The sequence below is a fragment of the Bufo bufo genome, chromosome 6 (genome assembly GCF_905171765.1).
Source record: "Bufo bufo chromosome 6, aBufBuf1.1, whole genome shotgun sequence".
NCBI classification, from domain to species: domain Eukaryota; kingdom Metazoa; phylum Chordata; class Amphibia; order Anura; family Bufonidae; genus Bufo; species Bufo bufo.
Window position 1 is genome coordinate 78,256,560 of NC_053394.1, and position 14,091 is coordinate 78,270,650.

At 49.3% G+C, this 14,091-nt stretch overlaps 1 protein-coding gene across 2 annotated transcripts in view; it reads right to left on the minus strand.

Annotated features, from left to right (window-relative positions):
• Positions 1-13,855, minus strand: part of TNKS2 (tankyrase 2) — an 89,698-nt gene extending 75,843 nt beyond the window's left edge. For both annotated transcript variants that reach the window (XM_040438155.1, XM_040438152.1), the window contains exon 1: positions 13,123-13,855. In XM_040438155.1, the coding sequence (XP_040294089.1) occupies positions 13,123-13,825 (703 nt within the window). In that variant the 5' untranslated portion in view covers positions 13,826-13,855. The remainder of the gene's footprint in view (positions 1-13,122) is intronic.
• Positions 13,856-14,091: the final 236 nt, after the last annotated feature.

Sequence of the window (14,091 nt, forward strand, 5' to 3'; positions counted from 1 at the left end):
CAAAAATATGTGGACTGGACAGGGATACAAAACATGGTTGTGCGCATAAGGCCTTAGGCCTCGCTCTCATTTCAGTGTCCGTTTGATCTTTTGATGTCTGTTTGAACCCCTTTAATTGCAAAAGCAACTCCTCTCAGTGGTCCGTGAAAAACAGACCAAACATGGGCGCCCTCCGTGTTGTGTCCTCGATTTTCACGCACCCACTGACTTCAACGGGCGTGTTTGGTCAACATCATGGGCCAAAGTAGTGCATGTCTAGGAGATTTCTTTATTTTTTTCACTTAACCAGTGATGGCCAGTTCGCATTGTTTGCCCGCGAACATATGCGGGCTGCCATCTTTTCTCACAAGTCCGGCGAGGCACAGGTAAGCCCTTACCTGTGCCTGTGCGTGAGCCGGTCTGAAAACAAGTGCGGTCAGCGGGAGCAGGCAGTTCCGAGAACAGCCACCGGGGGCCTTCATCAGGCTGTTCTCGGAACTGCCTGCTCCCGGAGACCGCACTCGTTTTCAGACCGGCTCGCGGCACAGGCACAGGTAAGGGCTTACCTGTGCCTCGTCGGACTTGTGAGAAAAGATGGCAGCCCGCATATGTTCGCGGGCAAACAATGCGAACTGGCCATCACTGGTTAAGTGAAAAAAATAAAGAAATCTCCTAGACATGCACTACTTTGGCCCATGATGTTGACCAAACACGCCCGTTGAAGTCAGTGGGTGCGTGAAAATCGAGGACTTGTGAAAAAAAGATGGCAGCCCGCATATGTTCGCGGGCAAACAATGCGAACTGGCCATCACTGCACTTAACCATAGTCAGAAAAAAAATACTGATGTGTGAACAGACATATTAAGTCCTAAACTTTAAGGCACATTGGCGACCGTTTTGGTCACCATCTGGAGCGCTGTCTAATGGTATGTGTGCTGTCTGCAGAAAATGCGTATCACACACTTCAGTGAAAAATGCAAGTGTATAAGGGTACATTCACACGACCGTATTTATGGGTCTGCATTCATTTCAATGGGGCCGCAAGAGATGCAGACAGCACACTCTGGTCCGGTCCGCGGCCCCAGAAAAAAAGAGCATGCCCTATTCTTGTCCGCAAATGCAGACACAAAATAGGGATTTCTGTCATAGGCCTTGCCGTGTGCGTTCCGCAAAACACATAGGATCGTGTGGAGGAGCCCAAATAGGCCTTAGAGAAAAATCATCATGAACAAGAATTCTACAACCCCCACGTGATTTTAGTCTCTCTCGTTCAGTGTATCTTGGTAGTATCTGGAGTAGGCGGCATAAAACAGGTCACAGCTCGAAAGTAACAATAAACGGAAACATATTCAGCACAAAGAAAAACCTCCGGGGATTGATTTTAGTGGCATTTCAGCAACTCAGATATACTGATTGACTTGCCTTTCACAGGTCTAGGCCTAAAGGTGTTCCATCCGGGACATTGACGGCTTATCACGATGTACCATCAATGTCAGACAGGGTGGGACACACATCTAGCTCCAGAACGGGGCCCCTGAAGTGAAGGACAGGGCACCGCGATTGAGCAACTTGCTTTCCATTCACTGCTATAGGAGTTCAGAAAACAGCAGAATGAATGAAGACCGCACCACGCAAGCGCGGCCGCCTCTTCATTCGCTGGTATGGGACTGTCAGAAATGGCCAACCAACCTAGTGCTCCGCTATTTTCGGAACTCCCATAGCAGAGAAAGGAAGGGGGCCACGCTTGTGCAGTACGCTCTCCCTCCACTTCGGGGGCCCCATTCTGGAGAAAGAGGTGGGACCTGCACTCCTCAGACACTCATGGCATATTCTAGCGATGTGTCATCAAGGTCCGGGATAGGAACTGGAAAACTAGCTACGTATGGAGACTCAGTGGAAATGCTCCATAGGAAAGTAAAATGCTGGGGAAAAAAAAAACAAGAGCGTCACTGGTGAGACCTGTTCAAAGTGGCTCCCTATGTGTCAAAGTCTGACTTTTTAGCAAGCCTTGGAACATGACAAGAGAACATAGCCAAACCAAATATCCACCCACAAAGAATCCTACTTCGTGCCGACGAGAGGTAAACACTCCGAAACAGTTGTCTGCGGACAGATATGTGGCTTTCCTATTATCCCATGTCACGTTCCAAGGCTTGTTAAAAGGATAACTGTCGTATTTTTTATTTTTTTTTAGTTATTGGATTGTGGCGATTAATATCACCTTCGTGGCCCTATTTAAACTTTTCACTGTGTATTCAATTACCCCTTAATTCCACATTTTTGTTCCCTGTACTGCCTATTTTTACCTGTGCTTAAAATAGGGTTGCTAGGCATGGTCCGTCTATCTGTTGATAGACGGAACACGTAGAAGCAGGCTGCGTGCAGTGTCACATTACTGACAGCCAGGGACTGTAAGTAAATGATTAAAGCCAGGTCCTCCCCAGCAGCTGATAACAGTGCCTGGGCTGTGTGCACTTCTCCCTGTCCCTGCGCTTGGCAGATGCTCCCTCACTCAGCAGAGCTGGAGAATGCAGAGTTAGAGCAGCGCAGACCAGGGAAGGGAGATCTGCCATCTGCTCAGTGTATAAATGAAAGCAACATGTGGTAAGAGGACCCCTCTGTGCTGCAGGAGATTAACCCTTTAGGGGGGAGGGCTCTGGTTACTGACACTTTTGGGGGGCTATTGTTACTGGCTAGTGAGGGCAGGCGGGATTAGCCTCAGGGTGAGGGCAGTGGCGGCCATCTTAACTGAATAGTGAAATTGCAGTTTTATGCAGACTGGTTGCTAAGGGCTGAATCTTATTAAATATGGGGTAAGTCAGTCTAATAGTAACTGATTCTGGAATATCATGTTATTAGTAACTACATATATGAAAATTGAAATTAGGGTCTAAGTGTGACAGTTATCCTTTAAGTTGGACCTCGGTTCACACAGAGCCACTTCCGAAAGGTGTCACTGGGGAGACGCTCTCTTTTTCTGAGAGATAGCATTTTGCATTTAACTTTCAGAAGATAACTCGCCACCTACTGTGTTTGTTTTTTTCTTATTTCTTTGTCCCGCTCACTGAGAAGGTCGCACATGCTCCGTGTCAGCCTTCAACTGCCTCCTGAGCTGTGATAGGGAGAGCTGAGACATGCCCCGTCTTCAAGCGAGCTGAGCAGTGTTTTAAAACACGTTAAATACCTGGATAACCCTTAAAGTAGAGATCTTATTGTTAAGGCTATAGCCTTCAGAGCAAGTCCGAGATACCAGTCTACTTAAAGGGATTCTGCACTTTCATTTAACTGATGATCTATCCTCTGGATAGATCATCAGCTTCTGATCGGCCGGGGTCCGACACCCGGGACCCCCGCCGATCAGCTGTTTGAGAAGGCAGCGGTGCTCCAGCAGCGCCGCGGCCTTCTCACTGTTTACCGCCGGCCCACTGACGTCACGACTAGTATCAACTAGCGTGGGCGGGGCTAAGCTCCATTCACTTGAACAGAGCTTAGCCCCGCCCACACTAGTTGATACAAGTCGTGACGCCGGCGGTAACCAGTGAGAAGGCCGCGGCGCTGCTGAAGCGCCGCTGCCTTCTCAAACAGCTGATCGGCGGGGGTCCCGCGTGTCGGACCACGGCCGATCAGAAGCTGATGATCTATCTGAAAGTGCAGAACCCCTTTAACCTGCCGTTCAGCCTTAAAAAACTAAACAAAAAAGGAATGAAATTTCTTGGAAGGAAACTATATTTACTCAACACAAAGAAAGGTAAGAGGCTCCGTATTTCCATCACAAAGTGTGACTGCCCCATGACGGCCATCTGAGACTAATACATTATCCTTGATGTAATGAAGAGCCACCAAAGGTGACTTCACAGCATCCGGAAAATTCCAAGTAAGCATTTATGAATGACACCCTCTGAATTACAGGAGCTGCCCATCGTTACACAGCTCCACTCCCTAAATCCAAGGTGGTAGTTGCGGCTCTGTGAGGCGCCTTTCGCACGAGCGATACGGATTGTGTCAGGATCTGTTCATAGAAAAACTGATGTGTTTTTTTTTTTTTTTTTTTTAAGTTCAATCAGTTTTATCTGCAATTGCGTCCAGTGTGTTCGTGTTTTCAGTCAGATCGCATGCGGTTTAACTAGCAGGAAGAAAAACTGAAGAACAATCTACATCTCCTAGCAATCATTAGTGAAAAATGCATTGCATCCGGACGCCTTCCGTTTTTCACGCTTACCCCTTTCACTTCTATGGACCCAGAGCAGCAAGAAAAACTTACAATATAGAAATTTGGGGATTTTTCCAGAACAAAAGCATGATGCGGGTACACCGTGCACCCACTGAAATGAATGGGCCAGGATTCAGTCCGGGTGCTGTGCATTCATTACACGCATCTGGACAGAAAATTTGCTCGTGTGAAAGAGGCTTCGTGTTCTATAGAACAATTCAGACTTTGATTTCCGTTCTGCTTACGCCTCATGCCCTTACCCCGTATTTTGCATCCGTGTTCCGATTCGCATTTTTTTGCAGATTGCACGTGGACCCCTTCTTTTCTATAGGTTCGCAAAAAGACAGACAGCACACGGATGTCAACCATGTGCCCTCCGCATCTGAAAATTATAGAGAACACGTCCGTTTTGCAAACGAGAACAGCCATTACCACTGATGGGATGGAGAAAAAAATGCAACTGTAAAGAACTGGTAAAACTGGTAAAGAACTGGCTCAGTTGCCCATAGCAACCAGATTCCACCTTTCATTTTCCAAAGGAGCTGTCCAAAAGGTGGAATCTGATTGGTTGCTATGGGCAACTGAGCCAGTTCTTTACACCAGTTTGATAAATGGCCCCAATAATATACATGACATGTGGGGAAAAAAGTTTTATTGCATTTTTAATAACAGTGTGGAATTTGTATCGTCTCTATTTGTTATTTCCATGGAATTAGCGCTTTCACTTCTTTTCGTGTCTTAGAAATAATCCATGATACACACAAAGATGGCGTCCGTGTGCAGTCCATTTTTTTTTCAAAGACCCATTGCACAAATCGGATCAAAATACTGCATATTCTGATTTGTTTTTGCATGGACCTCCAGTCAGGTCCATAAATATTGGGACATGGACACAATTCTAACATTTTTGGCTCTATACACCACCACAATGGATTAGAAATGAAACGAACAAGATGTGCTTTAACTGCAGACTGTCAGCTTTAGGCCTCATGCACACGACCGTTGTTGTGTTCCGTGTCCGTTGTTCCGTTTTCCTGCGCACCCATTGACTTTCAATGGGTCCGTTGAAAACTCGGATAATGCACCGTTTGTCATCCGCGTCCATGATCCGTGTTTCCAGTCCATCCAAAAAATATGACCTGTCCTATTTTTTTCACGGACAACGGTTCGCGGACCCATTCAAGTCAATGGGTCCGTGAAAAAACACGGAGGCACACAAGATTGTCATCCGTGTCTGCGCGTCTGCTTTTTTCCTATCATTTGCAAGGCAAACTTGACTTAGATTTTTTTTCACTTTCCTTCATGTCTGGTGATCCTCCCAGGATCAGGTGTGTGTTATTCCCTCATTATCCCAATTACAATGAGCAGATAAAAGGTCCAGAGTTCATTTCAAGTCTGCTATTTGCATTTGGAATCTGTTGCTGTCAACTCTCAAAATGAGATCCAAAGAGCTGTCACTATCAGTGAAGAAAGCCATCATTAGGCTGAAAAAACAAAACAAACCCATCAGAGAGATAGCAAAAACATTAGGTGTGGCCAAAACAAATGTTTGGAACATTCTTAAAAAGACCTGGCAGACCACGGAAAACAACTGTAGTGGATGACCGATGAATTCTTTCCCTGGTGAAGAAAACGCCCTTCACAACAGTTGGCCAGATCAAGAACACTCTCCAGGAGGTAGGTGTATGTGTGTCAAAATCAACAATCAAGAGAAGGCTTCGCCAGAGTGACTACAGAGGGTTCACCACAAGATGTAAACCATTGGTGAGCCTCAAAAACAGGAAGGCCAGATTAGAGTTTGTCAAACGACATCTAAAAAAGCCTTCACAGTTCTGGAACAACATCCTATGGACAGATGTGACCAAGATCAACTTGTACCAGAATGATGGGAAGAGAAGAGTATGGAGAAGGAAAGGAACTGCTCATGATCCTAAGCATACCACCTCATCAGTGAAGCATGGTGGTGGTAGTGTCATGGCTTGGGCATGTATGGCTGCCAATGGAACTGGTTCTCTTGTATTTATTGATGATGTGACTGCTGACAAAAGCAGCAGGATGAATTCTGAAGTGTTTCGGGCAATATTATCGGCTCATATTCAGCCAAATGCTTCAGAACTCATTGGACGACGCTTCACAGTGCAGATAGACAATGACCCAAAGCATACTGCAAAAGCAACCAAAGAGTTTAAGGGAAAGAAGTGGAATGTTATGCAATGGCCAAGTCAATCACCTCACCTGAATCCGATTGAGCATGCATGTCACTTGCTAAAGACAAAACTGAAGGGAAAATGCCCCAAGAACAAGCAGGAACTGAAGACAGTTGCAGTAGAGGCCTGGCAGAGCATCACCAGGGATGAAACCCAGCGTCTGGTGATGTCTATGCGTTCCAGACTGCAGTCAATTACAGCCTGAAAAGGATTTGCAACCAAGTATTAAAAAGTGAACGTTTGATTTATGATTATTATTCTGTCCCATTACTTTTGGTCCCTTAACAAGTGGGAGGCACATATGCAAACTGTTGTAATTCCTACACCGTTCACCTGATTTAGATGTAAATACTAGGGATGTCCCAATACCATTTTTTTAAGACTGAGTACCGATACTTTTATTTAAGTACTCACCGATACCAATTACCGATACTAATTTTAACAATAAAATACACACACATGTATTTTCTGACCACTGACCAACCAAAAGGCCCAAAAACAGAACTATAACATTCCAAGGAGACGTTACACTGTATGGGGGCAGCCACAAGGAGACGTTACACTGTATGGGGGGCAGCCACAAGGAGACGTTACACTGTATGGGGGCAGCCACAAGGAGACGTTACACTGTATGGGGGCAGCCACAAGGAGACGTTATACTGTATGGGGTCAGCCACAAGGAGACGTTATACTGTATGGGGGCAGCCACAAGGAGACATTATACTGTATGGGGACAGCCACAAGGAGACGTTATACTGTATGGGGGGGGGGCCACAAGGAGACGTTATACTGTATGGGGGAAGCCACAAGGAGACGTTACACTGTATGGGGGGCAGCCACAAGGAGACGTTACACTGTATGGGGGGCAGCCACAAGGAGACGTTACACTGTATGGGGGGCAGCCACAAGGAGACGTTATACTGTATGGGGGCCACAAGGAGACGTTACACTGTATGGGGGCAGCCACAAGGAGACGTTACACTGTATGGGGGCCACAAGGAGACGTTACACTGTATGGGGGCCACAAGGAGACGTTACACTGTATGGGGGCCACAAGGAGACGTTACACTGTATGGGGGCCACAAGGAGACGTTACACTGTATGGGGGCCACAAGGAGACGTTACACTGTATGGGGGCCACAAGGAGACGTTACACTGTATGGGGGCTGCCACAAGGAGACATTACACTGTATGGGGGCGGCCACAAGGAGACGCTACTGTAAGGAGTCAGGACAACAATTTTTGAAGCCCCCCTCCTCAGTATAATAGTCTTGTGGCCATCATACAGTAATGTATATTTCTTCTTGCCCTAATACCTGCTTTTAGAGATCAATGTGCAGCTTGCAGGCAGGAAGGGAAGGACCAGGGCCTTAGAAGACAGACACTATCACCTTTAGAGGGACTCGCTCCTGGCAAACACAGCTCTGCTGCAGTGAATGCAGTGGAGCAGACTGATGTAATTACAATGTATAGTTATTGCAGGGACTCAGGGAATCGTCTGAGTTTATTAGTTAAAAGAATCGAATGAGTCAGAGACTGTCACCGAGTCCCTGCCAGACTTCCTGCTCTGCTACATGCACCCTGTACACACACAGCTCCACTACATGCTATGCTAATAATGCCCCCCCTTCCCCCCGGACGGACTAGGGAGCCGCAGAGCAGGAAGCCTGGCAGGGACTCGGTGACACAGTCTGTGACTCATTGGATTCTTTTAACTAATAAACTGTCAGACGATTCTCTGAGTCCCTGCACTACGCTCCCTGTGCTGTGAGTCAGTGCTGGTTGCCACTGATTGGTTGGAGGGCGGGGAGGGGCGGGGCTAGCTTCCACTGTAGGCTCCTATTACACTGCCTAATTATCCGGATTATCCTAATGCATTCTGAATGGAGAGTAATCCGTTCAGGATGCATCAGGATGTCTTCAGTTCCGGTACGGAACGTTTGTTGGCCGGAGAAAATACCGCAGCATGCTGCGCTTTTTGCTCCGGCCAAAAATCCGGAACACTTGCCGCAAGGCCGGATCCGGAATTAATGCCCATTGGAAGGCATTGATCCGGATCCGGCCTTAAGCTAAACGTCGTTTCGGCGCATTGCCGGAGCCGACATTTAGCTTTTTCAGAGTGGTTACCATGGCTGCCGGGACGCTAAAGTCCTGACAGCCATGGTAAAGTGTAGTGGGGAGCGGGGGAGCAGTGTACTTACCGTCCGTGCGGCTCCCCGGGCGCTCCAGAGTGACGTCAGGGCGCCCCAAGCGCATGGATCACGTGATTGCATGGATCACGTCATCCATGCGCATGGGGCGCTCTGACGTCATTCTGGAGCGCCCCGGGAGCCGCACGGACTGTAAGTATACCGCTCCCCCGCTCCCCACTACTACTATGGCAGCCAGGACTTTAATAGCGTCCTGGGTGCCATAGTAACACTGAAAGCATTTGGAAGACGGTTCCGTCTTCAAATGCTTTCAGTACACTTGCGTTTTTCCGGATCCGGCAGGCACCTCCGGCAACGGAAGTGCATGCCGGATCCCAACAACGCAAGTGTGAAAGAGGCCTTAGCTGTGCGAGATGCAGGGCAGGCCGCGGACGGACACAGACACATAGAAGCGGCGCACAGGTATCGGCAGTGGTATCGGGGACATTTGCACGAGTACATGTACTCGTGCAAATGCCCGGTATCGGTCCCGATACCGATACTGGTATCGGGACATCCCTAGTAAATACCCTCAAATTAAAGCTGACAGTCTGCAGGTAAAGCACATCTTGTTTGTTTCATTTTATATCCATTGTGGTGGTGTATAGAGCCAAAAATGTTAGGATTGTGTCAATGTCCCAATAATTATGGACCTGACTGTATGGACACATGAATTGACCCACTGACTACCGTGACAGTGTTCAGTCCGTCTTCTGTATCCTCTACACTAGGACAAGAGCATCGCTCTCATGAGGGAGCCCTTAGGCTGGGTTCACACACTGCATATTGTCCTGCGATTAGTGGTTGCACTTTTTTTTTTTTCTCAAAAAAGCTTTGCGGTCAATAAAAACATCACAAAATCAGTGTTTCATATGAGTTTTCTACTGCTTTCCAAAACAGTAAAAAAAAACTAATAAAAAAAAAAAACTGCGTGAACCCAGACTTAAAGGATTTATGGGCAACACCTAGTTATTAAATTAGGCCAACATAGGAAAGTAAAGCCGACACTGCCACGTGAGCACACAATCTACTGGAGCGGCCCGTCAGACGTGCTCAACCAATGAAGTCCAGGCAACATATGTCCAATATACTTTTTAAAGAATAAAGTGTGATATATGGTGAGCGCCGCTGCTTTTTCTCCACTTTGGATCAGTTGTAGAATTATGTATGAATCTCAAGGAGGAATAATAGAGTAACAGCACAATGCCCAGGTCTAAGACATGCTGCAGATTGTTATATAGTGGGCAATACAAGCATTTACTAAAACAAGTCATGTCCGGAGTAGAGACCTCTTCAAATCAGTGCCTACAAGTAGTGCGAAGGCTGCAGCAAATCCGCGCCAAAAACCACTGCAAAAATCGGCTTTGATGCGGACTCTGCTGCAGACTCGCTATGTCAGGTCCTTTTCAAGTTCCATAGAGAAGCCGATGGGGATATGCCAGGAAACAAAACACCCAGAGCGTGCTGCGTGTCATAGGGTAGTCTTAGGCTACTTTCACACGTGTTTTGTGCGGATCCGTTCAGATAATACATCCGTTTGTATTATCTTTAACATAGAAAAGACGGATCCGTCTTGAACACCATTGAAAGTCAATGGGGACGGATCCGTTTTCTATTGTGCCAGATTGTGTCAGTGAAAACGGATCCGTCCCCATTGACTTACATTGTGTGTCAGGTCGGATCCGTTTGGCTCAGTTTTATCAGACGGAATAGAGACTGAACGGAGGCAAACTGATGCATTCTGAGCGGATCCTTTTCCATTCAGAATGCATTAGGGCAAAACTGATCCGTTTTGGACCGCGTGTGGGAGCCCTGAAACGGATCTCACAAACGGAAAGTCAAAACGCCAGTGTGAAAGTAGCCTAAGATGGCCGATTAAGAGTTTTTCAAGATTTTTATCAGTATCTAATCAGGAGGGGTCTGACACCCTGGACTCCCGCCGATCAGACGGCACCAGCGCTCCTTCTCGCAGCGCACCAAGGACTGCGCCGTGCATTGTATAGAAGCTGTGCTTTGTATTGCAGCTCGGCCCCATTCACCTCTGCGGGACTGAGCCGCTCCTAGGCCACGTGACTGATGAACATGTTGTCACTGTCCTGTGGAAAGCAGAGAGAAGGCCGTGGAGCTCACAGGATCGTCGGTGCCTTCTCTAACAGCTGATCGGCCGGGGTCCTGGCCCGGGTGCCGGACCCCTACTGACCAGATACTGAAGATAGGCCATCAGTATAAAAAAAAAAAACTCAGAAAACCCCTTTAACGTAGTTCTGGTTGGAGTGAGATGTGCCTGACTTAAGACGAAAGGGCCTCTTAATACTTCTGGGGTATCTTCTGGAGGTCCACGAGCCAGAAGGTCAAACCTGCATCAGATCGAGGAGGCCACGCGCTGGTCTCTGATGTAACGTACAGTATATTTACCAGAATGCTTGCACTGTACATTCCATGTTCTCAGACCGCAGTGTTTGTGGCCAACAGAAAACGCAGAATCTGTCACCAGTTTTGGGACAGAGACCTTGAGGAAAACATCGGCTCAGCTGGATGTAAATATCCGGTGCAAATGTTCCTACAAACGCTCGTTCTCGACAATCTGCCGCAGATCACACAGTGAAGAACACTCGTTCATCAGGTGAAATGATCGGAGGCGCGGACGCCTCAATCACTGCTCCCGGGCAGCAGATCGCGCAGTCTAAACCGCCTCTGCAGCCAGCGCTCGTCCTCATACTGTGGAAGAGATCTCTGCAGCCTTCACCTTGAGCAGCCAATTTTTGGGAAGGAATGCTTCCTTCAAGACAATCAGCTGCTCCTCGCAGCATCTAAACGCGTCTTTACTTAAAGGGGTTGTGCCAAGTTTGGACGTTTCGTTCAGCGGATCGGTGGGGGGCCCAGCTGTCAGACCCCCAGAGAGTTTATTGATCGCTCATCCCATGTCTCACTGTAGGACAGCCCCGTGTGCTCGAGTCACCTTCTCTGCTCCCTGAAATCCTGCGCCCACTCACTTCACTGCCAGGCCCAGGCAGTCAGTTCACTGACGGGCAGTGTACAGCACATGCCAGGGGATGGCAGTGAAGTGAGCGGGAGCAGAGAGAGATGACAGCGAGACACAGGAGAGATCCCTTTATAAAGAGGCGTTTTATCGCCCGGGACACAGCATATCGCTAGGATAGGCCACCGAATACAGACAAATGCAGGTCCCAGAGGTGGGACCCTCTCGCCTATCTCCGCACATGCGCAGCATGCTTTCAGTTCACTGTTACGGCAGCTCCAGAAATTGCTGTGCAAGTGTGCTCAAACAGAAATGAATGGGGAGCGCACAGCGCAAGCGCGTCCACCGCTGTATTCACTTCTATGGGACTGTTGGATATAGCCGAACCAGCACATGGCTTCTTTCAGCAGTCCCATAGAAATGAATGGAGGGCGGCCCAGGTGCCAGGTGTTCTCGTTTACTTTGGGGGCTCCATTCTAGAAATAGGTGTGGCAGCTATAGCGATATGCCACCAATGTCTCGGCTGAGACAACCCCTTTAAGTGATGCCCTCATCCTACCGCTGCCACTGAAAGCTTCATACATATCTGCTCCCCTGCACACTAGCTCTGCCACGGACAAGTCACCACTGAAGCCAGCGGATGGCTGCAGCGAAGCAGATCGGGGACTGGAAGATGGGTACGCGGGAGCCAGCACACATGACCGGAGCCGCAGTGAGCGAATAGCGAAGGGTACTTTCACACCTGTGGCAGAGGATTCCAGGCAATTCTGATGCAAACGGATGTGGATCCATCTGACAAATGCATTGAAATACCAGATCCGTCTCTCCGTTGTGTCATCTGGAAAAACAGATCTGGTAATATTTTTTTTTTTGCATTTTTAAAGGTCTGCTGATGCGCAGACCGGAAAACCGCATCTGTTTTGCCGGAACACAATGCCGGATCCGGTCAGTGCATGTGCAAAAAAATTAAAGGGGTTCTGCAGTTTGTTGAAACTGATGATCTATCCTCAGGATAGATCATCAGCATCTGATCGACGGGGGTCCGACACCCGGGACGCCCGCTGATCAGCTGTTTGAGAAGGCACCATTAAAGTTAATGGAGCTTAGCCCGCCCTGGCCAGTTGCTACAAGTCGTGACGGCACTGGGCCAGTGGTAAACAGTGAGAAGGCCGCGGCGCTGCCTCCTCAAACTGCTGATCAGCGGGGGTCCCGGGTGTCGGACCCCCGCCGATCAGATGCTGATGATCTATCCAGAGGATAGATCATCAGTTTAAACACCGGAAACACCCTTTAATACCGGATCCGTTTTTCCGGATGACACTGGAGAGACGGATCCGGTATTTCAATGCATTTGTCAGACAGATCCGCATCCGCCTGACAAATGCCATCGGTTTGTGAATCCTCTGCCACAAGTGTGGAAGTCCCCTAAAGGCGTCTGGACGCCAGGTGACAACCAACAGGACCGGCACGTGGCAGCCAGCTTTACCACAATCCTGAGCGGCTGAGAGACCAGTGAGAGCCGCCGCCGCCACAGCCCGGACCCCCGCAATGTCTTACCTGCAGCGAAGTGCAGCGGGGTGGACCTCCTGCCCGCCGTGTCCCTGCTGTTCACCTTGTCGCCGGTCACCAGCTTCCTCACCCGCTCCACGTCTCCGTTCCTACAGGCTTCGAACAGCTCCCGGGCCGGCTCCCCGCTCCCCCCGGTATCTCCGTGAGAGGCAGCCGAGCCCGAGGCCCCGGCGCAGCGGCGGCCCGACATCCTCCACCAGCAGCAGTCCCCGCCTGACGAGGAGGAAGGAGGAGGAGCCGTTGCGCCCGGGGTACCGTGAAGTGCCTGAGCTCCCAGGCCGCAGTCCCCCTTACCGACGCCCGGGCGTGTCACCGACACCCGGAGGCCATCACCGGGGGAATCTGCGCGCACCTGGCCCCCGCGAGTCGCCGTGTCGTCCAGCGGTTTCGGCCCAATCTCAGCGGCGATGAAGACCTCTACTCCAGTAATCGGCCCCGGGACATCCTTCGGTAACGACGCGGACAGAACGCGAGAGGCCAGCAGCGACCAGCTCGTCCTGTCACGTGACGTAACGCTGGGAAAACACAGGCGCGTGCACGGCGGCGCATACCTACACACGGCCCGCGCACGTCGCCTGCGGCCCCGCCCCCTCGACATTATAACTCCTCCCCTTCCAACTTGAGTGTCGGACGTGGGAACTTTCCTTAGAGACAGCGACGCCGTTCGGGGGCCTTCACCTGCGCGGGGCATGCCGGGAGGACAGCCATGTGGAGCGGCTGTCTGTCAGAGAACACCTTGTACTGAGGTGACAAGTTGGGGAAGACGTGATGTGTGAATGATAAACCGTTTGCCTGCATTCACACCTGACGGTTTTGTTGGTAACTGCAGAGGAAACCTTTTGTGTTTTTCCATGACATTTCAGTGGGACGTATAACCTTTACATTTTGTTGTACAGATTTGCCTCCCTGTTTCTCCGGTGTTTGTGTGGTGTACCATGATTTCATTTCCCCGTTACG